The 24,651-nt window shown below is 32.7% G+C and overlaps 1 protein-coding gene across 6 annotated transcripts; it reads right to left on the bottom strand.

Moving 5' to 3' along the window:
- Positions 1-539: 539 nt before the first annotated feature.
- Positions 540-22,151, bottom strand: LOC127700554 (transmembrane protein 145-like). Of its 6 annotated transcripts, none has more exons than XM_052204096.1 (14): positions 21,902-22,145; positions 19,347-19,421; positions 17,044-17,118; positions 16,459-16,659; positions 15,053-15,143; positions 13,734-13,805; positions 12,947-13,096; positions 11,522-11,694; positions 10,583-10,755; positions 8,573-8,693; positions 5,818-5,877; positions 4,335-4,577; positions 3,212-3,244; positions 540-1,351 (listed from the first exon to the last, which is right to left on the bottom strand). In XM_052204096.1, exons 1-14 carry the CDS (start codon positions 21,995-21,997, stop codon positions 1,157-1,159), a joined length of 1,758 nt encoding a protein of 585 aa, XP_052060056.1. In that variant the 5' UTR covers positions 21,998-22,145; the 3' UTR covers positions 540-1,156. The 6 variants fall into 6 exon arrangements, with proteins under 6 accessions (XP_052060056.1, XP_052060057.1, XP_052060058.1 ...); XM_052204097.1 differs by lacking the exon at positions 8,573-8,693 and adding an exon at positions 7,658-7,778 and having other exon boundaries at positions 21,902-22,143; XM_052204099.1 differs by lacking the exon at positions 8,573-8,693 and adding an exon at positions 7,658-7,778 and having other exon boundaries at positions 1,169-1,351; positions 3,216-3,244; positions 21,902-22,150.
- Between the last annotated feature and the right edge of the window lie 2,500 nt (positions 22,152-24,651).

Below are 24,651 nucleotides of genomic sequence, written 5' to 3'. Positions count from 1 at the left end.
TGTCGCCTTAATTGACATAATAAGACATCGATATACGTAATGATGACATGGTAAACTTTAATGGAACTTGTCGAGTGCTGGACCCCCTTATGATATCCGATTATTCTACAAGTTTCGCAAGGTCGTTTAAAAGTATGTTGAATAAGATTTCAAAGCATTAAAAAGTATTTCTACTTTGAATTCAATGATGCATTTACATTTAATCGTTGATTTTTATTTATGTTTTTTTGGTCTGTGCGTCCGTTCGTTCGTCCGTCCGTCCGTTCGTCCGTCCGTCCGTTCGTTCGTCCGTCTGTCCCACTTCAGGTTGAAGTTTTTGGTCAAGGTAGTTTTTGATGAAGTTGAAGTCCAATCAACTTGAAACTTAGTACACATGTTCCCTATGATATGATCTTTCTAATTCTAATGCCAAATTAGAGTTTTGACCCCCAATTTCACGGTCCACAGAACATAGAAAATGATAGTGCGAGTAGGGCATCCGTGTACTATGGACACATTCTTGTTGTTCATAGGTTTACTCTCTACAGAATAAAAGATAATAGTAGTGGATTTTTTTATTCAACAAAATAATACGCATAAATGAAACAAAAATGTACAAGGGATAGGATAGAACTAAAAGCATTTTGGAAACATTCCCTATTCGTACAGTCATTAGATTTGACAACATCAATGGTAAAGTGTTCATCGTGAACTAATTTTGAACATGAAATAAGATCAAAGATTCTAGACTTCTAATTTAGTACGCCAGACTCGCGTTTCGTCAACATAACAAAATAAGACTAATCATTGGCGCTCGAATCAAAATAGTAAGGAATATTTAACTTGACTTTTTTTCTTTGGAGTTGACATAATTGCCGAAAACAAAAATGGTATAAAAATTTTAAAATGTTTTACTCAATAAAAATTCAGTAGGATGCAGATAACATTAAATCTTCGTTGTTTCAGACATTGTTTGTTTTATCATACCTGAAACTAATATTCAATTAACATAATAAATATAATAATGGTACAAATAAATTAAATAAATAAGGTCCGCAAGAAGTGCCTGCATCCAGTTACGACTTTGATTGTCGTCATGCACTTGTCATATCTTTAATTATAGCAACTAAGTAGCAAAATGCTTTCCATCATAATATAAGCAACAAATCCATCCGCTTCATCCAATATGAAACATTTTATCGTAGGCTGGCGGTGGTGAGTTCAAACTCGATTTACGGCGTGGACTAGGCGGTGGAAAATCCATGAGATCAGAACTACGACGTGTACTTGATGGAGGAAAGTTCACAAAGGAATCACCCGAAGTAACTATCGGTGACAGTGGTGGTAGTCCAGAGGCCATAAAAGATGGTCGCTGTAAACAGTAAAAAATAGAATATAATTCCATTTACTACTTAAATTTCTAATAAACTACATTATAATTTGTTAACAGTAACGATGTAGGTAGATATCAGCTTCTTGTTGTGCCTTTACATCTCTATTTAAGTAAGATGTATCAAGTCAATGATTTGACTGGTGGCTTTAATTTTAGGAGGCAACCCGTTTCTATCAATCGTTTTATATACACGGATACAATGATTGTTTTCTTTGATTGAGTTTCGAAGTTTGTAAATGTTTTGTAACCTTAGACGCAAAAAAAAAATCATTATGTTAACATCTTAGAAGATGGATTTTCGATTTTGTGCACTCGCTCAGTACCTTTGGCTTTTGACAGCATATTGTTTAAAGGTACACCGAGTAGGTGTATCTTTAATACAAAACGTACAATTTTTCATGTATGATTATATTTGAAATAAATCTAGACTACAGCATGCCCTGCCAAAAACATATTAAAAGGCCAAGGGCATTGAATAGCAAACAGTAATTACTGTCATTCATTTGACATAGTATCCCCTCACACATGCTATTTGTATTGAAACATATGTTATCACATATTTTCGAGACATTTTGATGCCCACGCAAATTGTAAAAACTAGAATTAACAATTGTGTATCATGTTAAGCAATCCATAGTTATTTAATCAAAATAATTGCACACGATTAAGAATCTGATCGAAAGCTATAAGTTGGTACACGTACAATCAATTGTTTGAAACAACAATGACAAGAGAGCTGTAATAAACTCAGTCGTATGCAGTAAATGCAAAAATTTCACAAACCGGTTCAGTGATTGGCATGAATAAATAAAAACAATAGACGACTAAAAAAAGAGGAAATCTTTAAAAGCGGGGAGTAGCGATAGCAAACGAAAATAGAAAACATAGAATTCTGTAAGTGATGAGTAGCTAACAATAGGTACTAATTGATAATAAAAAAGTGCTAATAATCATACCAGTAATATAATAGGGGAAATTGTAAAGTAAGATATGTTACTACATTCAATATGAACAATAAACACGAACAAAGATATGAAAGTCTGTATAAACGCTAGCAGAAAACTTAAGATGTATGTCTACTTTACTTTACACATTGCCAGTAAAACCTTGTTGTTCGTGTACTCCAAATATGTCTAATGTTGTGATTCTCATTTTGAAGTTAGGGTATACGTATTTTTTCAGTGATATGAACAAATCGGATATAGTTCTGTTTTGAAGATACATAATACAAAATCAAAAACATGTACAAAATATATCATGGAAGACCATTGCCGATATGTTCAATAGCAGTATAAAACTATGATATCTAAGGGAAATTGATCTAAAACAGAGGCAACACAAGAAAGCATACACGACTTACAATCCTTATGATAACTCCTTCACCTAGAACTAAGAAATAAATATCTGAACTATCAATAAAACGTCAAAATAGAAAGAAATTATTTCAAATATCATTTGTATGTCTGTTTTTGTTCATAATCTGATAATTTGTCTCATAAACCGTTAGAACTTACTGCTAAGATGTGAATAGAAGACGTTTTTTTTCGGAAGTTCCCTAATTAATTGTCTATCTAACCCAAAACAGCTGCAGCTTATACGATAAGGTTTTTGCTCATTGTTAAGGACGTACGGTGACCTACAGTTGGTAGCATCTACGGTCTTTGATCTCTGGCGGAAATTTGTTTCATTGGCAATCTGACAAGATCTCCTTATCTTTATATTAGTACCAGTAGTGATGTATTATAAGCATAAGATCAGATAAATCAACAAGGCATATCGTAGAACAGAAATATATATAAGTGAAAATTTTCACCATGAATAATAAAAGTTTAATCTTACCGACTTCGTTATAGAAGATATTCCTGTTGTAGTCTAGAATACAATCTGATTTTATTAGAAAGAAATAGTTTATGCTGGGTTCCCTCATACGAATTGTTCAATTTCAAGTAGGTCACACCATTTGTTTTGGTTATAGGTTTTGTTTTTATATTTAAAAAAATAAAGTATCCCACTGAATTCAGACTTCAATTTATATCTTATTTTAAGATTATTTGCTATGAAAGTATTTCGATATTGTCATACTTTACCTGTCCGAAATTCAACATGTAAAATGAAATGTCCTATAAATATATATATAGAAATCTTATAACCAATGGCTAGAATCTTATTTCCTTCATTCTTCGGTGTTTCAAAACTTAAATTATTTGGAAAAAAAAATAATAAGTCTCGTAATTTGGCAACAAGGAACATTAGTATAAGATAAAGATGGAAATGAATTTTTCAAAGTTCAGGTTTTGTCTTTAATAGTATTCAGTGCATTGGAATTTGGCAGGGGATATTGTATCTTTGTTCAGTAAATATTATCTATTTGGAATCAAAACATCTTTAATATGTTTAACAAAATTCAAAATGTAAATATTTCGATATTGAAAGTAAGTCTAACATTTTCCATTTTTTAATTAGTTTTATGAAAGTTTTATGAAAGCCGGAGACTGGAGACCAAATGACACTAAATAACAATCCATATTTTCCCAGACTAAGGTATTTCAAGTCATTTTATACTAATCATTTGTTTGTATTCCGACATTTGGGTCAGTACGGCTGTTATTTGTATTACTTTCAGTCCCCGTGTAAATCATCTTATCCGTAGCCAGTGCTTCTGGCATCGTTTATTGATACATCTTGGTTGTAAATGCTAATCTGATAAATCATGTCATAAAACTATGCAACTCTTAATGCAAAGTTGGTTTTGTTTTCACTTTTAAGGCTAACAGGATAGTGATGCTGGCACATGCATTCCTGAACTTTTGCTACAGCATACTGGATAACGGTTATTTCTAAAACATGATTCATGGAATGAAACTGGTACCATATGTTCCAGATTTATGAAATGCAGCTATTGTAAAATCAATTATAACCACATTGTGAATATACTTTGCTTAGTTGAATAAATTTGACTTACACTTCTAAAATTATCGTATTTCGGAGATGATGGTGGTATCCCAACTTCAGACATTGATCTGGAACTCTTCATCTCGTAATCCGCATCGTCACCTCCCATCGCTACTAATTTGTCTGAACTACGAGAGTGTGACGTCACAAACAAGTTAGACAAATCTGGACCGGATGGTGATGAACAAATAGATCCAGAATTATAATTATATGAATTAAATCCATCGACCTCGGTTCCAGTTAAGCTAGCAATCTGTAAAAAATCAAACAAAATAAAACCATTCAATGTAGAGCGTACAGTCAAATTAGAACATTGAGTATTGGCCCCCATTCCTATCTACGTTAATTTTTTTCATTTTCAAACATTTATGGGGCCGGGTCAATATACAGTTATTTACACATCAGACAGCACTGGTTACCGGAACTTTTGATACACCAAACTTGGTACTTCATATCTGAGAAACAGGCAATACGTGTCCTCAATTTTAGAATTCATTAATACATTTTTGTATTATTCAAAATTATCAGTCCAAATGTGTTCTACGAGAATCACCTGTCCTTCATCTTTCATTTGTCACCTAAATGACCAAAATATATTTTACGTAGTTTGATACATAAACCTATGCGTAGGAACTATTTTGTTTAAAATACGTACTACTTTCCATTATGTTCTTTTCGACCGGGCCAGATTTGGTGATGTTACATCTTATAAAGTCTATCCGAATTATTTTTGCACAAAAGTGCTAGGGACCGTCTTTAGCTTGCAGTGAGGTGAGAGGTTTTGCTCTTGCTCGTGTTGAAGGCCTCACTGCGACTTTCAGATGAAGAACAGCAATAAAAGTGCTGTTCCTTTGTTTTTTGTGTATTCTTGTTGTGCATGTACTGATTTTGTGTCATGGATTGATATCCCATATCCTTTGTTTTTCTATTATCACCTCCCATCGCTGCTAAGAAGAACATAATAAAGCCACTTGTTTGGCCCATTGTATTCGAAAATCAAAAAGTATTAATAACATCCTTCAGATGCTCATAAGACATTAGTCTGTCTGACATCAGTATACGTGTATATATTTTTGATTTTTGTTTTGCATATTTACATAAGGGTTTCAAACTTCTTGACAGGGGCCAAATAATGGATCTTATCATGTATCCTCCTTTGTCTGTACTTCACGAGGATGACGTCATAAACATAGTGAACAAATCTGGACTGGATGGTGAAAAAATCATCGACCTCGCCACATTCTGTATGTGCCTGTCCAAAGTTTGGAGCCTGTAATTCAGTGATGCTGTATATCATATTTGTTTTTTTCTTTTGTTAATTCGTACATATATCAGACCGTTGGTTTTCAAGATTGAATTATTTTACATTCTGTCACATACTGCACATGTATATATAGTTCCTTAAATATAGGTCATTTTGTCTCTTTATTTATTTATCTCCGTATTTTACACTTATTACAGAGATGTTTGTCCCATACTTTTTATAAGATTACCTGTGTTGTTCTGACGTGGTAAGGAAAATTTTTATTAGCAGCTTGAGGTCGAGTCAAAATCTGGAAAAATATATTCACAGTTTAAATAAGTATTACAATGTGATCTTTTTTGATCACATATTATTAATAAAAGAAAATGATTTTTTGTCAATTATTCAATTAGTCTCAATCATTTATTTTACTGAAGAATCAAAACAAGTGCTTACAGATATAAACATATGAATATATCTACATGTATCGGAATGTTAAACAGTGATCTAAATATAATCACGATATCAAGATATTAAAATGTTCCGTTGTAATTCATTAAATTATACTTATTATTTTCACAAAATGTTTCATCATTAATAACATTAAATATTTTCATTTTTTTTTATCATTAATGCCATTTAATTATTCACAAAAAGTGTCGTCATTGATAACATCGAGTTACTCTACTAAAAGTATCACATTTCATATTCGTTTTTGATTTCAACCACAGTATATTTTTTTGACTTTATCTGATTGAAACAAAGATATGCCTTCAATTACTTCATATCGTTTTAATTGTTAATTTGTCGTTGGGTTGTCGTCTCCTTTCATTAATATTTTTGTTAAAAAAAGAATATAACAATGATTTATTTTCAGTACAATGAAACGTTTTGTTTAAATCATTCCCGTTCCTTATTAAACCAATGTATGTCACAAGGACAACTAGACGTGACGTGACACAAATTCTAGGCCAGTTACCAAATTGATATAACGAAGAAAATCATGTACAATATTCATTAAATATGAAGGTTCAAGTATAGGCCATTCTGTCAATGTATGTCATCCGAAACAAAAGCGAAATTCATATATAGTAGATCTGTGACCATTTTAAAACAAAATGAAACTCAATGTCAACCAGCTTAAAGAAAAATGAAACTCAATATCAACCAGCTTATCGAAAAATGAAACTCAATATCAACCAGCTAAACGAAAAGAATGGAAAGACTACCTTTTAAGTCCCCATTCATATATATATATATATGCTTATTACTCCAATAAGAGGGGTTCAAAATGAAGTATTTCAACAACAAAAAAACACCAAAGATATGTTGGATTTTAAAATAACGGACATAGGCAACACTATGTGGCGGGGACATAAAATATATGTATGAAACAGTCAGTTAAAACTTGTAATGCTTACTAAAATGTTCATTTCTAAAAGAGCACTTATAACAAAGATGTTTGACCAATTTCGCCTGTATTTTCTTTTAAATCTAACAAGTTATCAAAAACATACTGAAATGTGAATAATAAAGGGTCAACATCATATACTTTCAACATTTTTCAAAGATTAAAGATATTTCCAGAAAATAAAATTTTAATAAAGCGCTATTGGAGACATTTTGACAAGTTTTGTAAAGTTTGCATCGGATTACGTCTTTATCCAAATGAGCTAATCTAATTTACATCCAATAGAAATTGGTTTTGGTTAAGAATTTCATTTTATATCAATTCTTGGTGAAATACTCAAAATTTCAATTTTGAACTATCTTCAGATATTGGAAATTGTTCACCTAGTGTATATAACCCATATAATTGATAGAACCTCATTGTACAAACATGGTGCTGTGAATAAAGTAAACATTGAAAAACATGAAAGAATACTAAATTCATGTATATATATCAAACAGTTATATTCCTCTAACTATCTTTAACATATTTTACGTATTCGTGTTAATATATCAAGTATAATGTTTGTGTGAAAAGAGTGAAAAAGAAATATACGTGTCAAATAAAACAATATCAATACAAAAGCAATGTGATGTTAAGTCGTGATTAAGTAATCATGGTTGCGGTTAATTCGTCTTACCAGAAAAAAGAGATGCCCACAAACAACGCAAAACAGTTCCACACCGTGAACTGTTTTCTCTCTCATCCATTGAGGAATAGCTAACATGGCTACCAAGATAACTATCGGTTTAGCCCAAAACCTGGTATAGATAATAGGTATTTCTTACCCAAATGTCTAATCAATGTAGCCAATAACTTAATTATAATTTTAACGATTGACAAAGTTTGAATGGTTACATCAATGATCATGTTACGTTACAAAACTAGAACAAAATAATTTAAATATAGATGTATGTAACCGGAGAGCATGATTTTCATTACAAAATCGCCGGTCTCCAACGGGACTCGAACCCGGGATCTCTGTGCTACAAGGCAGCGTTTTAACCGACTGAGCTAAAGAAGTTCTTCCCTAGTTCAACCGCTTACGGCTGGCTAAGAATCTACTACATATATTAAGGGAAGCAACCCCGTCACATGTGATATGATTGTCAATGAGAGCAAGGAACGAGGATGTAAACAACTATAGGTCACCGTGCCTTCAACAATGCACATCTTTGTAAAATACAATTTGTAGCAACATGTTTCTATGGGATAAGAAATCAGTGCTAAGATGTTTTAGTAAGATCTTATACACAAGGGATATTCATTACATTTTCTATTTTGGGATTAGTAATTTGCAAAATCACGATGCACTTTACAAATGTTGCTACGTTATATATTATTAAGACTATCTCTACTACTACTTCTATCCTAAATTTATAAGAGAAAATGAATGGGTTTTACACATAAGTTTTAAAGAAACTAACAAAGACAGTACTTAAGAATTATATTCATCACAACAGTATGAAGTAAATATAGGATAGAGTATTATAAACAACATTTACAGTACATCAATTAGTAGCTACTCAATACAATTCCACCACCTAATTCTCACCAGGAAGAACACGTGACCAATAAGTGCTACAAAATGTTGAACACCAACAACGATTTTCTCTCTCGTCCACAACTCCAGTCTGAACATTGCAATCAGAATCACAGCAGGACTGGCCCAAAACCTTTAAAACGATCAGTTGAAAGTATGATATTTAAATTCAAAGGAAAATACTTTCAAATTTAGAAGATGCTCATTAATAACCTACTATGTCAATGTTGTACAAACAGGTGTGTATACCTAAACTTGTAAAGTTACAAAAGCCTCAAAATTTCAATTTTGGACAATCATACATGTAAAGATATTTTCACGGAGATATGAGGTGTTCCTACCAAATCTAATTATTTATATAAGTCAATTCTCTCAGAGATATAAGCTTATTCACTTTTAACCACTGTACCGTCGTGCTTTTTGTTCAGCCAATTCTAAGTAACAACTGTATAATGTAACATTTTAGCTTTAAATAAAAAAATGAAACAAATTAAAAAAATTCAAAAAATTGCATGAAAATTTACAAAGCAACAGTTATTCGAGCTGTTGAGGTATTTGTAAATAGAATATAGTTCTTACTACCACCTATCTATTTGAAATTATGAACAAGGGGTTTTGAAGAAACAAAATAGATAAAAACTCAAAGATTCCAAATTTATAAACCTGGAAACCTTAAAACATATAACAATTCCATTGTTACATAAAGACGACAAAATCGTCACTCAAAGGGAACTAACAGATATAGATGAAATTCGTTAATCAAACAATAAAGATCTACCATGTTGGCCGATATTTCTCTCGTTCAATAATTAAGCCCAGTCATAAATGAGCAAGAAAATTTAGCGAGTCTTTATAGCAAATGTGAAACCTACACTGCTGGTGGACGTTTTGTTCTAGAGAGTATCACTATCCCAGTAGTCAGCATTTTTTTGTTGACATGAAATATCATTGATATATTTATTTTTCTGTTAATTTCCTGTTTATAAAATGTTGAATTATTCAAAACTCTGAAGGTTTTTCTACTCCAAGGTAACGATAGCCTTAAATGGCAGAACTTATTTGAATTTTTTTTTCTTAATATTCGTCAACTTCATATTTGATTGGGCCATCCAACTGTTTTAAATCTAGCGTCACTGGTGAGTCTTATGTAGATTAATCGCGCATCTATAAGGCTGATAACTTTAATGATTTCGTTTCTTCCCCGAGGGTAGCACCAACCCAGTAGTCAGCACTTTTGTGTTGACATGAAAAATAATTTTTATGTTAATTTTTGTAAATTTACTGTCTTATGTAGACGAAACACCCGTCTGACGTACAATATCATAATCTTGGTATCTTTGATGAGTTTCACATTTCATTTAATACCATGAAAGGTCATCCCTGACCATTCAGAAGTACTAAAAGAATTCCAACAGATAACAGAAAATATCAAAAATATTATACTTTGCAACAGATCACATTAACCACAGACACCAAACTCCAACGAAAAAATATACAATCAAAAAACAAAAGTAAAGCAACAACAAACAACACATGACCCAGATATCATGACTTGGTATAGGATGCAAAGCATACTTCTACAACACTTAAAAAGACAATCACTCACCATGAAATACAGGTGACCAATCAGAGAGAGAGTATTTTGAATTCCGATTACAATTTTCTCTCTTATCCATAAATCTAACTCAAACATGATTAATAACACCAACGTAGGTGTAATCCAAAACCTTATAAAATAATGATCAGATGTAAGTAATTCAATCAAAGGGGTTTCTTGTTAAACAATTAAAGTTTCTGTAAATTGCAGCTGTTTTAAACTATTCTTTATTTGAACCTTGTCATCAAGGACACACACCAGTTTAATGTTTAAATTCATGTGTTATAAAATATAAATCAAAGCATCCTCTTAGAAAATCTTTTAAAGAACTGATTTATAATTTAAAACAGCATTTAAGTATCTTCAGGATTTACGCTTCAAAACTCCGTAAAATAACAAACTATGCAATTACAATGCGTACTTACCATATTGTGTAAAATATAAAGAACGGATAATAAAATAATGATTTAGATTTGTAGTTCTTCAGCGTGAAAAATACAGAATAGCAAAACCACACCCATGCTATGAGACGCAGGGAGATCAGTCCATAACCAGGGGGACTTTCGTATGTATACAGAACTTCTCCAGGGTCAAATACCTGAAAAAGAAATGTAAAAAAGGCTCGTCAGAATTAAAACCTTTCAAATACATACTAGAAATGAACAAGATAGAACAGCGAGGCTTTAAAGCTTTTTGCCTTCTATTAATAACAGCGTATAGTCTGAAATAATTATCGAACACTTTAAAGCTGTTTATTTCTATATCCTTTTTAACTATTTTGATACGAGCATCACTGATGATTCTGTTGTAGACGAAACATGCGTCTGACGTACACAATTTTAATCCTGGTATCTATGAGGAGTATATCACGAACAATCTATTTGCATAAGACCTAATGCAAAGAAAAACTATGTAAAATAAAATAAAGCAAACTGATGTTAAATCGATTGTTAAACTAATTACAGAACTTTTGTGTTGTCATGAAGTATTGATATGTTCTTCTTTTTTGGATATTTACGGTTTATTAAATGTTGAATTATTCGAAACACTACGATTGTTTTCCTCCCAGGTAGGAAATTTTCAGTTTTTTATACTACTTAACTTCCAACTGTTTTGATTTTAGCGTCACAGATTAGTCTTATGTACATGAAACATGTCACAGATGAGTCTATGTACACGAAACATGTCACAGATGAGTCTTATGTACAAGAAACATGTCACAGATTATTCTTATGTACACGAAACATGCGTCTTGCGAACAGTATAAGTATGATAAGCCTTTCATCTTTGATGAGTTTTTATAATCAATGAAAAGTGTTTTATCAATTACTTGAATACATTATTAAGATCAGTAAATAAGATACCTTAGCTTCATAAATGAATACTGCAGAGTAACAGACTGTGTATACTGAGAAGAATACTGTTATAACTATGGTACTCTGAGTAGATAGTACGCCTCTTGTTATAGTGTAACCTTTACCCATTAGTACTAACATCAGTAGAAATATCATCTCGCTCACTGTATTGAATATACGACCTTTGAAAACAGAAGATAGATATTACTATGGTACTCTGGGTAGATTGTACACATCTGGTTATAGTATAACGTTTAACCATTAGTAGCAACATCAGTAGTAATATCATCTCGCTCACTTTACTGAATATATAGCCTTAGAAAACAGAAGATTGATATTACTATGGTACTGTGGGTAGATTGTACACCTCTGGTTATAGTGTAACCCATTTGTAGAAACATCAGTAGGAATATCATCTCGCTTACTGTACTGAATATACGACCTTAGAAAACAGAAAATGAATATTACTTTGCATAGAAACAATTCATGCTCAATCACCTTTTTTATTCTATGCTTTTGGCTCTTTATAGATAATTTTACTAAACAGAGGATGTAGTATGGGGGTATACAATAAAAATAACGATGATGATTATAATTACATAAAACCATAATACAAGACAATCTGCATTCTTTGATCGTGTTTGCTGTTTGAATAAAAGAGGCACAAGAAAACCACATTTAGCGTTTGCAATTTATTGAGGGATATAGTATTTCAGTAATAATAAGCATTCAGTGTCCACTTTTTGAACTCTGCCACTCTATAACCTTCCAACAAGTCCAACAAGACGGGATTGTATTTGCAAGCTGGGACTGGTGATAAAAAAAATTAGGTGTACACAAATAGATTGTTACTCATATTTTGTAACCTTTGACATGCTATGCATATACGAAGTTAACAATAACAATTGATAATATTAAAGATACTACATTTAATTGGCGTTTTATATTGTAAAATTTTCAATTAAGTTCATTCGAAAACCTAAGGAATCATATTGAGCAGACTAAATATAAAATAAAATTAGTCTGGTTACACGATGTAATTCTGAAAGTACAAATACTAATATATATATATATATATATAAGCACATAAAATGGATAAAGGTTCATACAAGGACTCTAGAAAATCAGCCTGAAGAAGATTTTGGCAACACCAAAAACTGAAATAAAGGAGTTAATTAGTAATTTGGGTCTGCTATTTCATTTCAGTAGATAATCGATAAAGAAATGGACTATCTCAATTATAACTAAAATTTGGAGGCCACTTTTACACGCGATATGTTGAAGTGAATGCTTCAGGATACAAGCCTACACTGAAGTTCCGCTCCTGCTATTCATCACGGAACGATGTACCTGTCGGATTCAGGTTTATAAACAAACATAAATAATCGAACAAACAACTATAAAGTTATTGAAAAAAGAAAACGGTGAACATACCTACTACTTTAGTTTCCGGTTGTTCATATCCTGAGTCACCGTACATTCCATATGATATAGACGCAAACATCAATCCAACCAACCAAAACAATAAGGCAAACATGAACATTTTGTATGTTGTGTGGAATAACTGTCGCTGTTTTAAAAGAACTGCAAGAACAGAAATTACATATACAATGTTTCCCCGAATCTGTTATCTTTAAAGTTTAATATTTCAAGAATGGAAATCAGAATGACATCATGTACCCAACATACTAAACCAGTTATTTAATTGAAATGTATATATCCAAATGAATAACATGACACAGTGTCGCTATTTGCCTACCCTTTCAGGAGCGGCTGTGTTAACCTTCGGTGTAGCTACTCAGTGTAGTTTTTTTTTAAAGATTTGTTTGTATTATGTGGTTTTTCTTTTGACCTTGATTTTGTTAATCTGTTTGTATTATGTCTTTTTTTCTTTTGCCCTTGATTTTGTTTATCTTCCAGTCATGATGTGGATTGCCCGTTGTTTATCCTTTTCTTTGTTTTTAATCTAAGTGTTTCTGAATGATGTATATAGTTATTTAAAGATATGGTTATGTATTGGATTCTCTAGTCTCTTTACGTTGTATTTCTGTCTTTTGATTAAACCAAACGAAATAAAAACTAACTGTTTTGAATCGAGCGCCACTGATGAGTCTCGTGTATACGATGCGCGCGTCTGGGGAACCAATTAAAAGCCTGGTATCTTTGATGAGTTTTTATACGTTCAACTATGATAAGTTGATCTACTAGTTAGTGAACTTACATGCACAAATACAGGATAAAACAAACAAAACTACATATGCCAACAAAAAAGAAATATCTATAGGTAATATATCTGAAATGTAAATATGTTTAAGTTAAATTCATATATATACAGTATTGTTTTCTAAATATGTTAATGCTTCAATAATACACTCGATGGACCAATTAAGAAAAACATGTTGTGTTATATGGTTTTTGTTTAATGTCATTTTTGTCGATGGTAATACTACGTAACGCAATTAAAGAGAACGGAAGTTTAATTCAATGTGTCGATCCCGTATATCATAACAGCCGAACAACATCACAGTTAACAGCCGTACAATATCACTGATAACAGCCATACAATATAACGGATAACAGTCGTACAACATCACGGATAACAGCCGTACAACATAACAGGAAACAGCCGTACATCATCACGAATAACAGAACCGTACAACTTCACGAATAACAGCCGTACAACATCACGGATTACAGCCGCACAACATCACTGATAACAGACATACAACATAACAGTTAACAGCCGTACAACGTCACAGCTGTTAACAGCCGTACAACATTAGGAATAATAAACATAAAAGATTGATATCATAAACGCACTCTCATGGCCTGTTGTCGTTAAAATAATGTTTCGAAATTGAAAAATGAGTTTAATACCATATTCAAAATCATTTTTCTCATCATGACATTGATTTTAAAGTTTTATTTAATTACTTTGATGATACATTATTGCACAAAATATTAAATAGAAGTTATCACAACTCAGGCCATTAATACAAAGCTAAAAAAAAGATACAATCACATGCATTATTGGTCATTCTCAAATTATATCATTCAAAAGGAGGAAATTAAAAAAAGAAAGAATAGAAAATGTAACAGAATATACAGTATCGCATGGCAAAGTATACGTAAACATTTATCAAAGACTCAAATGGCTGGATTGTGGAGAATGTTTCTTTAACCATGGAAAATAGCATGACCGAACTTTTAAATAAATGGAAATATAAAATCTAAAATGGGATTTGTTTTTAACAACTTCTTAATTGAACGTGTTCAACCTCAGTTCACTTTCTGTTAAGTTCAAGTATGTGCAACCTTTCTTTTCAGGGATTATATGGGTTTATAAAAGTAGAAGGAGTCGATTACACAAATAAGTATCAACTTTTCCTCTCCCAAATCCGCTCGCCATCACTATATTATAAACGGGGTTTGTACTTGGTCCAACCCAGTCAAAAATGACAAAGAAATTGGAAAATCATAGAAGAAAGGTGAACAAATTTTAAAAGAAGGGACAACTGGTCTTAGGTAAGAAGATCTTACAAAACTCGTCTGCTGAATATTCATGTCTGAGTAAGTCATCCTCTGGACCATTTGTCATATGGAAGTTGTAGCTAAAATTTAATCCAGTCCCCTGCAAATAGACAAACAAAGCCCTTACCTGTTATGTACTTATAATCATAGAGTAATGTTTACATTTCATTCGTTTTATAAACACATACTAAAGCTGGTCTGTTATTTAACAATTTGGGCTTCAGTAATGGTTCATAATATTTGATCGTGACTAATAAAAATAAAACCATACAATCAAACAAAATCCCTCCCGTGGAAAATATCTGAAAGACTAAAGCTACAAATAATGTTGATTTTTTATTACTTTTGACATAAGTCAATTGTCATTACATTACATCTTAAAATAATAATTACATACACAATTATAACACAACAAAAATGCTTCAAATAAATTAGAATTTCAGCGAGAAGATTGAAGATAAACAATTACATCACGCGATGAGGCATAACATCGAAAGACAGAACCAGAAACTATAACGAGATCAATTAATTGCAATAAGAAGAACGTATTTTTGCAACAAGCACTTGGATCTTAAGTTATATGTAATACAAATTCAAAATAACTCTTATACCTATCGTGTTTTGCGCTCATATTGGAAAACAAATAGCAGTTCATATCTGCTTATGTATTTGCGATAGCCAGTTTTAAATCTGATAGTTGTGCAAACTTTTGAAAGATTTGATCATACCGAATGAGTGCATAACATCACTTATTACATGACCAATAAACACACCCTTTACAACTTATCACATAAAAGATACACTCATCTCTAAAGACTAATCACATGATAGATAAACTCACCCCTGAAGACTGTACAGATCACATGACAGATAAAGATAATCTTGAAGATTGATCACATGACAGATAAACTCAACTCTGAAGACTCACATGACAGATAATCTCACTTTGAAGCTGATCACATGACAGATAAACTCACGTCTGCGAACTTCACAGTTCACATCACAGATAAACACACCCTTGAAGACTGATCACATGACAAATAAACTACTACTGTAGACTTCACAGTTCACATCTCAGTTAAACACACATTTAAAGACTGATCACATGACAGATAAACTCACCCCTGAAGACAGCAAAGTTCACATCACAGATAAACACACCTTTGAAGACTGATCACATGACAGATAAACTCACCACTGAAGACTTCACAGTTCACATCTCAGATAAACACACGTGCCTTTGAAGACTGATCACATGACAGATAGACTCACCCCTGAAGACTTCACAGTTCACATCACAGATAAACACATCCCCTGAGAACAGATCTCATGACAGATAAACTCACGCCTGAAGACTGATCACATCACAGATAAACACACACCCTGAGAACAGATCTCATGACAGATAAACTTACGCCTGTAGACTGATCACATCTACTAACAGCCAGGAACCACCATCTTTCACGGGTCGACTTGAAAACTCTTCCTCCTTCACATGAAATAACATCCTGTCCGTTTTTGGTAATCTGTGAACATCCTGACCAGCTGTAGAGTACGGACATGTGAATGATTTGATTATTAGCTGGATTTAATGTTGCAACTTTCTGCTCACATGTCTGAACATAAAAGATTGCGAGAAATTAATGTGCTGTTCAATCATTATACCTGGAAATCCGAATTTTAATATGGAATATACCTAATGTATAAATCGTTAATTTTTACGCGGGAAACAAAATTAATATCTAAAAGATAGTTTCTGAAATGGTTTTCTGTTTTTAGTATATCCCCCTTAAATATTGCTAACTTCTTTACAGGATTCAACCACACTTTCTTTATTTTAGTACCAAATGTGTGTATGTAAAAGATAACAATTACATCTGTCTTTGACCGAATTTAAAGCTGTTTCTAGCCCTAGGGAACAGATTAAGAAGACTTCAATTTTCCAACTGAGGTATTTGATAAATTAAAGACAGACATCTCAGAAATATTTATCATCATACCTTGCCACTTTTATACACGGCTGGCCATTGATCATCCTCATCGAAATACAACAAAAGACTGTGTGTTGAATGAGTCTGAAAAAATATAGATAATTTTTTGTTAGACAACGGATACCATGTCGCCCTCATTCCTCGGTAAGTAATAACATAGAATACGTCTTATCAAAGTTTTATACTTATCGCAAGCAAGACAACAGGTGCTTCTAGTGAAGCAGGAACTGTTTACTTAATATTCCCGTCTTGAAACACATGTGTTCAACACCGGGTTTTTATTGGAAAGGCACTGCTCAATTATTAGTCGTCCGAAAAGTGGTTTGGTCGTTGTTGTGTCAGTTAACCTTCTTAAACTTTAAATTTTAAGTGATCCTGGTATCCTATTATTTATTATTTTTACTACAAAAATATGTCTTACTTATACAACCTTCTACATATTGATTGATAGATTTTAATTTTACTATTCGAGTTTTGCAAGACAAGGAAAAAGGGGGTTACCTCTTTTACTCTAAGCAGCAAAATACCGAATAAGTATTTTGGCGTTAAGTTTAGTCTTTATGATTGTTCTTTACCAATAGACTTGACTGATAAATTGAAAATTATTTTTTTTATAAGCATATAAGTTCTTAACATCATACTAGAAGCAAGGGTGGATCCGTTAATCAGAATGCAAGGGATCCACTTCCTTGGAGGATGCCATTTTCTTAATACTTCAATCCTTTTTCCATTTAAAAAAACCCAATTCAAATGGATCCGCAAGCAAGAAGTTTTTAACGCATTCATATAACAAGTCATAAATTATCATATATTATGAAATTTAAAACTTGTTTTACAACAAAATGTCGTAGACCAAAGCTTCTAACAATGCAAAGACAGTAAGTTACTTAAAGCTTCAACTTTATAAACACGGCTATTGGCGTGCGTTAACTATCGGTCATCTCATCTCAAACGTCGATATCATGTTACTCTTAGTTAAAAGATATATTTTCAAATTGTCCTCATAACACCGACTTTCAAGCACGGATTAATATTTAGTACAAAAACTCTATATTTATAGTCAATCAGCTTATGTAAATTAGCACACTGACCGTTTGTTACTTTTAAACGAAAGATTAATGATTAATAAGCCTAAAGACCAAACAGCTTTTACATACTAAGCCCTATGTTATCATGTTTTTGTAACACAAAGAAACATTTATAATAATAATATGTATAACTATTACAATTATGTGCCACAAAGACCAAAGATTAAATACATGCTTAATATTTGTAGTCGTGATCTGACATACCATTTAAAATTTACCACAACATCCTAGATTATACGGGCAATCCACACCTTTAGCGCTCCGAAGTCTAAAGCGTATTTATTGCTGGTTTCATATAAAATCCTTGACACAAAATGGGTCTGACGAATGAATAAAAATACGGACAAGGCAATTATCCTTGAATTTCACTGATTTGCTGTCAAACTCGTTTTTATTCTTGATACAGTAAAGCAAGTATTTTTAGCCCACAAAAGGAATGGGTAAAATGCCTTCGCACTTAGGTCATTCGTTTTTACTAATTTCCCTTATAACAACCTTAAAACAGATGCCTCTAACCGTACTTTTATAATAGTATAATGATGAAAGAACATTTAATTATATAATATAAAAACACAACCAAAAAAATAACCTTATAATTAGTAACGACAACAAACTGATAACGAAAAAACGGAAAGAATAAAATTAGATAGAATCTTTGATACAGACACTTATAAATAAGGCATACAGAAATGTGGTGTCCATCCATTCGCCCTTCCGTTCGTCTCATTTTTGCATCCATTTCTGCTCTTGACCTGATCCACAGACAAAATGAAACTTATTGCACATTCTATTTCATTTCTACCTCCGAGCAATTATTGGGCTTAGCATGGCATAACAAAGACTTTGTCATATACTTCCGTTGTCAAACTCACTTAATTTGTTGTTTAACTGGGTTTTGTGTTTTCTCTAAGCAAATCATAGACTTTGCCATTGCTTTGTGTGGTGACGGGGGTATCATATTGAGAGCTTTGTTTGCAGTAACTGTACTTTATAAATTTTATAGCATGTTTGCGTTGCAGTGATAATAAGTAAGACTCTTCGTAAAAAATTGCGCATTTACATTTTAACATATTGTAAGTTTCCAAAGTTCACATTGCATTCTAAGGAATAAATACCATTTCTATTATGATTCGATAATAAGGAATTTCAAAATAAAAACACAGTTTATCACTACTTGTAGATGGTTTATAACGTAAACTTTGGAAGTCAGAACTACGAACTTACAACTGGATATTCAAAGCTGTATCGGAGTGTACCTTTCCTTGCAAGAAAACAGAATCTTGTTATAAACTTCCAGTCCTGTAAATGTAGGTCAATTTGGTATATACATGTCTTCATTGTGCTTATATGTGAGCATTTGCGATGTTTTTTTAAAAATGCAAGATTTTGTTTGGTGTTATTGTTTAACAAACAAAAAGCATCATAAGAAATGTGAGTCACAAGTATAAATGTTGATATCTATAAAGAAAAACACTCGGAATTAAATATAAAATTATTGTTAGAATCATTCGATTATTGATTCTATTGATTAGACAATTAAAATATTTCCATTGAAAGTACTCTAAGTAAAATTTCTTGTGTAAATAATTCTGACAAAATAAACTTAATTAAAAAAAGTCTTGTTCTATTTAGCATTTTTATGAAAATGTAATTAAAATCCAGAATTTTATATTGACTAATAAGAAAGAATTTGATGTTGACGACAGATCATTGGTAGCTGCCGTTAATTTTTTTTTTAAAACTGTTAATCTATCAAGGGTTTATCATATTATGCTAAAGAGACAACCATCCACACTGACTATACATAAAGATGAAAGGACAAAGATGTGCACACTTTTAGGCCACATTACGAACTTTAATAATCAGCTAAACCAATACCGTATATATGCAGTATGATTCAGGTATGGTGAAGGTTGGCGCCTATTAAAACGTTTAAAGCCGCTGCATTTGTTTGCACCTGTCCTAAGTCAGGAACCTGATGTTCAGTGGTTGTCGTTTGTTGATGTGGTTCATAAGTGTTTCTCGTATCTCGTTTTTTATATAGATTAGACCGTTGGTTTTCCTGTTTGAATGGTTTTACACTAGTCATTTTTGGGGCCCTTTATAGCTTGCTGTTCGGTGTGAGCCAAGGCTCCGTGTTGAAGGCCTTACTTTGACCTATAATGGTCTACTTTTACAAATTGTGACTTGGATGGAAAGTTGTCTCATTGGCACTCATACCACATCTTCTTATATCTAATTACACTTAAAAGCCTCAGGATGACGAAATGTGGAACAATTAAAAAAAGGAAAGAAACGGCCTGATTCATACTGCAACAATAAACAAACAAAAACAATCATAGCAGACAACAAATAACCACAAGCACAAGACTACATGCTTTGGACAGGTACGTGTTGTGGGGTTTAACATGTCTGTGAATGCTCTCCCTTTTTCCCGGTTCATGGTGTAACTAGATAGGATAAGAGCAAACTTTTAAAATCTCGTTTTTAGACCGGCAGATGTCACGACTTGTGTTGTTTTGTTGCTGTCCCATAGACGTTTAACCCAAATTTCCTTTTATCGATAAAACGAACACTGTGAATGAAACTAGAACAATGTACAAATGAAGAGTGAACTTCGCATTCAATCATGCGAATGCAAATTGAAACCTTAGTCAACATTGAATTTCTCACACTCAACGTCTAAATGCTCAGACGATCCTAGATGGAGATGAACTAAACGAACACTGTCTACACCATAATACAGAAAATATCTAGAAGGTCCACACCATAATACAGAAACTATCTTGAAGGTCCACACCATAATACAGAAACTATCTTGAAGGTCCACACCATAATACAGAAACTATCTTGAAGGTCCACACCATAATACAGAAACTATCTTGAAGGTCCACGCCATAATACAGAAACTATCTTGAAGGTCCACACCATAATACACAAACTATCTTGAAGGAATTATATATGTCCATCAAAGTCTTCAAATCTTTAAACAAAAAAATTACAAAAACAGGACAAAATCAAACAAAACAAAAAATTACAAACCAAAAAAACAAAATAATACAAATAATCACCCTCCCAAAATTTCAAAACATATAGCACATCTCGATCTTTTTTATAAGGCTCCACATACTGACATACGCATTTATCTCAAAGTCTACAATATATAGCTTCACAAAGAAAGAAAATCATCATACGGGACCAAGAACATACCACCATGCTTACATTGAAACTCAATCAATTATAACGGGAACTTTCATATCATAGCAAAAAAAGAGAATCAGGTCACTCGGAATCTAGCAGACAATACTCTACTGACAAAAGAAACTTTCATTTCGATGTAAACTAAATGTTAAGAAATAAATTCAAGGTGTTTTCCCCCAAACTTAGATGGATTTGGAAAACATTTTGCATAATTGAGAGAAACTTTCTGTTCTCAATGATATTCAACTTCATTATTGTTTTGGCTTTCCAACTGTCTTGTGTAAAGCGCCACTGACGAGTCGCAAGTGGACGAAACGCGCGTCCGAATTTTACCTCTTGATGTACAAGGTCGTGTCAGACAGAGAAAAACTCATTGAAACTACAATGTTATTCTTCAAGCAGAAAAAAACTTCCGTGATCCTGCGACATAATCTCTGATAGAGAAAACCCAATATCAACAACTTAATCATCCTCAGAAAAAGCACTACAACAGCTACCTACATCCTTATCATTCACAGAGAAAAACAGGAAAAAGGTACTATAACATCCTGCGCCAAAGAGAGAAAAAAAGCACTTACCCCGGGATCTACAACATAATCCTCCACCCTTTTTCCGGTGGTAACAGACTTATATTGAAATATTCCCAAAACCAGTAGCCATAGTTTGACTTCCATGTCTCACAGCATGATCGTTGATCTCTTACATTCGTCACAATAACTTTTACTAGCTTATCAATTATGACGGGGCATTTAAAACATGCCTATTGTTCGAAATTAATCTTTTATACCTGTTTTAATATTTTATAAATGAACAATTTACATCTCAGATCAATATTCTAGATTTAAAATCGATCTTCTGACACCCGACCATGGTAATATATAAACGGTTTCAGTTTTTATATCCACATTTTGTAAAAGGAAATCAAACATTGCAATATTTGTCATATGATGGATATATTGATTACTCTAATTCTAATCATGCTTGACCATTTGAATAAGTCTCAATGCTAGATCTAGAGCAATTGCAGTTACGCTTTGTATGTCCCCTTCCCATGTTGCATTTCTAGAAAAAGCGGAAAGTATATAGTATTTCTGACAGGCATATAAGATTTGATGCGGGGTTAAACATGTTTCTGAGAGCTCACTCTCTCCTATCTGTGACAGTTGCGTAACAGTACAGCAAAAGAACAAACTGCAAAAACCAGTTGGAAATGGCTTGTCTCATCAGATTGGCATTGCCCCCCCCCCTCCCAAAAAAAAAACAACAACAACAAAAAACCAGCTAACATAAAACACAAAAACACAAAGTACCGATCTAAGAGTACTCGCAGTTACTGAAAGCTAGTTCTAGCATTTCATCTAGGTGTAATTTTACAACATTTGTGTCACTTCGTCCGTCTGGCCCGTAAATGTTTCAGAAGTCTAACTGAATATGAAATGACGAGGGCTAGAATAGCTTGAATAGAGAGGCTGTCTATTTTTGTTTATTTTGACTTTTACATTGTTTGGGCTACGGCGTTTTCGATTGTGACATCTCCAATTTAATTAACCGACGAGGAATACATATGATCTGCAGGTATACGCGAAACAAGCGGAAAACATGAAGGAATACATGTTACAGAATGTTTGACATCAGCAATAAATACCATGTAAACTAGTCATGTCTGTCCTCAGCTTACGTTACTAAATATGTTAATATTGATCGAATGACACAACTCTATAACAATACAATATCAATTTAAAGGTTAGATTTTCATTTCATTATATTTTTTTATAATGTTTCGCATCAATGATTCTTTTAAATACATCAATTTAAATGTATCAATAAAAACTATATACCTGATGTCATATAATATATTATATTCATGATATTTGTTCATGTTAATCAATGACGTGTAAGTTGAAAGGGATGAACAAGATTCTACTTTTTCTTTATTTTTTAGCATTCTATGGCATTTGATTGAACGAAAACCGGAATATATGCAGAACGTGAAGTTTTAATTTGATGTTATATTAATGCATGCACTACGTGTAATTGGAAAATATTGCTTCAATGTTTTGAGTTCATAAAATTAAATTGATATCTCGCAGATTTGCTCGAAAATCAAATATTAACTAGATTTGTAATTGCAAGCAATAACGGATGGCACCCTCGTCCCCCTATTGCCAGGATAACGGCAGCCATTTTGAAATTTCCAAAGTCAAAGAGCGTATCTACACATGCAAATTATCATTTTTATAAATTTTCATTAAGTTTGGAGCATTTTGAAATTTTTGACATTTTTGCTGTTTCCATGGTTACGGCCGCCATTTTGAAAATTCCAACTTCAAAATGCAACTCTGCCCATGCCAGTTACCATTTCTACTAAGTTTCATCCAGTTTGCAGCATTTTGATTTTTTTTGAAATTTTGGACATTTTTGCTGCATCCATGGTAACAGTGGATAATTCCAAAATTCTAAAAGCAGACATCTTATTGCCACATGTCATGTTATATATCAGTACAGTTTCATTGACTTTGGTGAAATACTCTTTATGCGTTTTTCCATAGGGTCAATGTTAAACTTGCCCCCAGTTTCCATGACAACAGCGGCCATTTTTTAGTATCCAAATATCGTCTTGGCATCTTGGCATACTAGGTAACATTTCCATTAAGTTTCATCCAGTTGAGTCTTATAATGAAAGATTTAGCATTTTTCCCAATTTAACTGTTTCCATGGTAACGGCAGCCATTTTGAAAATTCCAAGTTCAAAATGCAGCTCAGGCCATGCCAGTTACTATTTAGTGAAGTTTCGTACAGTTTGGAACACTTTGAATATTTTCGGATTTTTGCTGTTTCCATGGAAACGGCAGCCATCTTGACCATTCCGAAGTCAGTGCACAACTTCACATGCTGGTCCACATTATGGTATAGTTCCATCAACATTGGTCCATTCAATTCTAAGAACTTGCGTGGACAAAATGTGTGGAAGAAGATTAAGGGAAAAAAGAATCGTAGAATAACAATACGTCACCCCAACTCCGTTGAGAGTGTCATAAAAACGCAAAAGATTTAAACTATGAGAAGAAAATCAGGCCTAAAAATCCAAAAGTATGAAACGTCCGAAAGCAAACTAAAAAGGCTTAAACAATATAACAAATCGACTAATGTGTACCTTGCCAAAAGGGACTCACAGTCTTAGTGAAATTACAAAAAAAATATGAACGAGAAATTGACAAAGAATGTTTTATACTTGGTATACCAATGCGGAGCCCCTGGCTACTAGGCAAATAGTACCTTATCGAGTAAGAGGGCAAATCAATGAGACGTTTGTTTTAAGACTGTCAAA

This window comes from Mytilus californianus, unplaced genomic scaffold (assembly GCF_021869535.1).
Source record: "Mytilus californianus isolate M0D057914Y unplaced genomic scaffold, xbMytCali1.0.p SCAF_5, whole genome shotgun sequence".
NCBI classification, from domain to species: Eukaryota; Metazoa; Mollusca; class Bivalvia; order Mytilida; family Mytilidae; genus Mytilus; species Mytilus californianus.
Note: the sequence above shows the minus strand (reverse complement) of the source record. Positions and strands in the feature narration are given on the sequence as shown.

Bases quoted from the DNA above. Each gene is read 5' to 3' on its own strand.
- LOC127700554 (XM_052204096.1), bottom strand. From the start codon at position 21,997: ATGGAAGTCAAACTATGGCTACTGGTTTTGGGAATATTTCAATATAAG. The intron at 11,695-12,946 runs GTATGTTCACCG...CTGTTTTCAAAG, and splicing joins ACCGGAAACTAAAGTAGTAG to GTCGTATATTCAATACAGTG. The intron at 10,756-11,521 runs GTATCTTATTTA...TTTCTTTTTCAG, and splicing joins TATTCATTTATGAAGCTAAG to GTATTTGACCCTGGAGAAGT.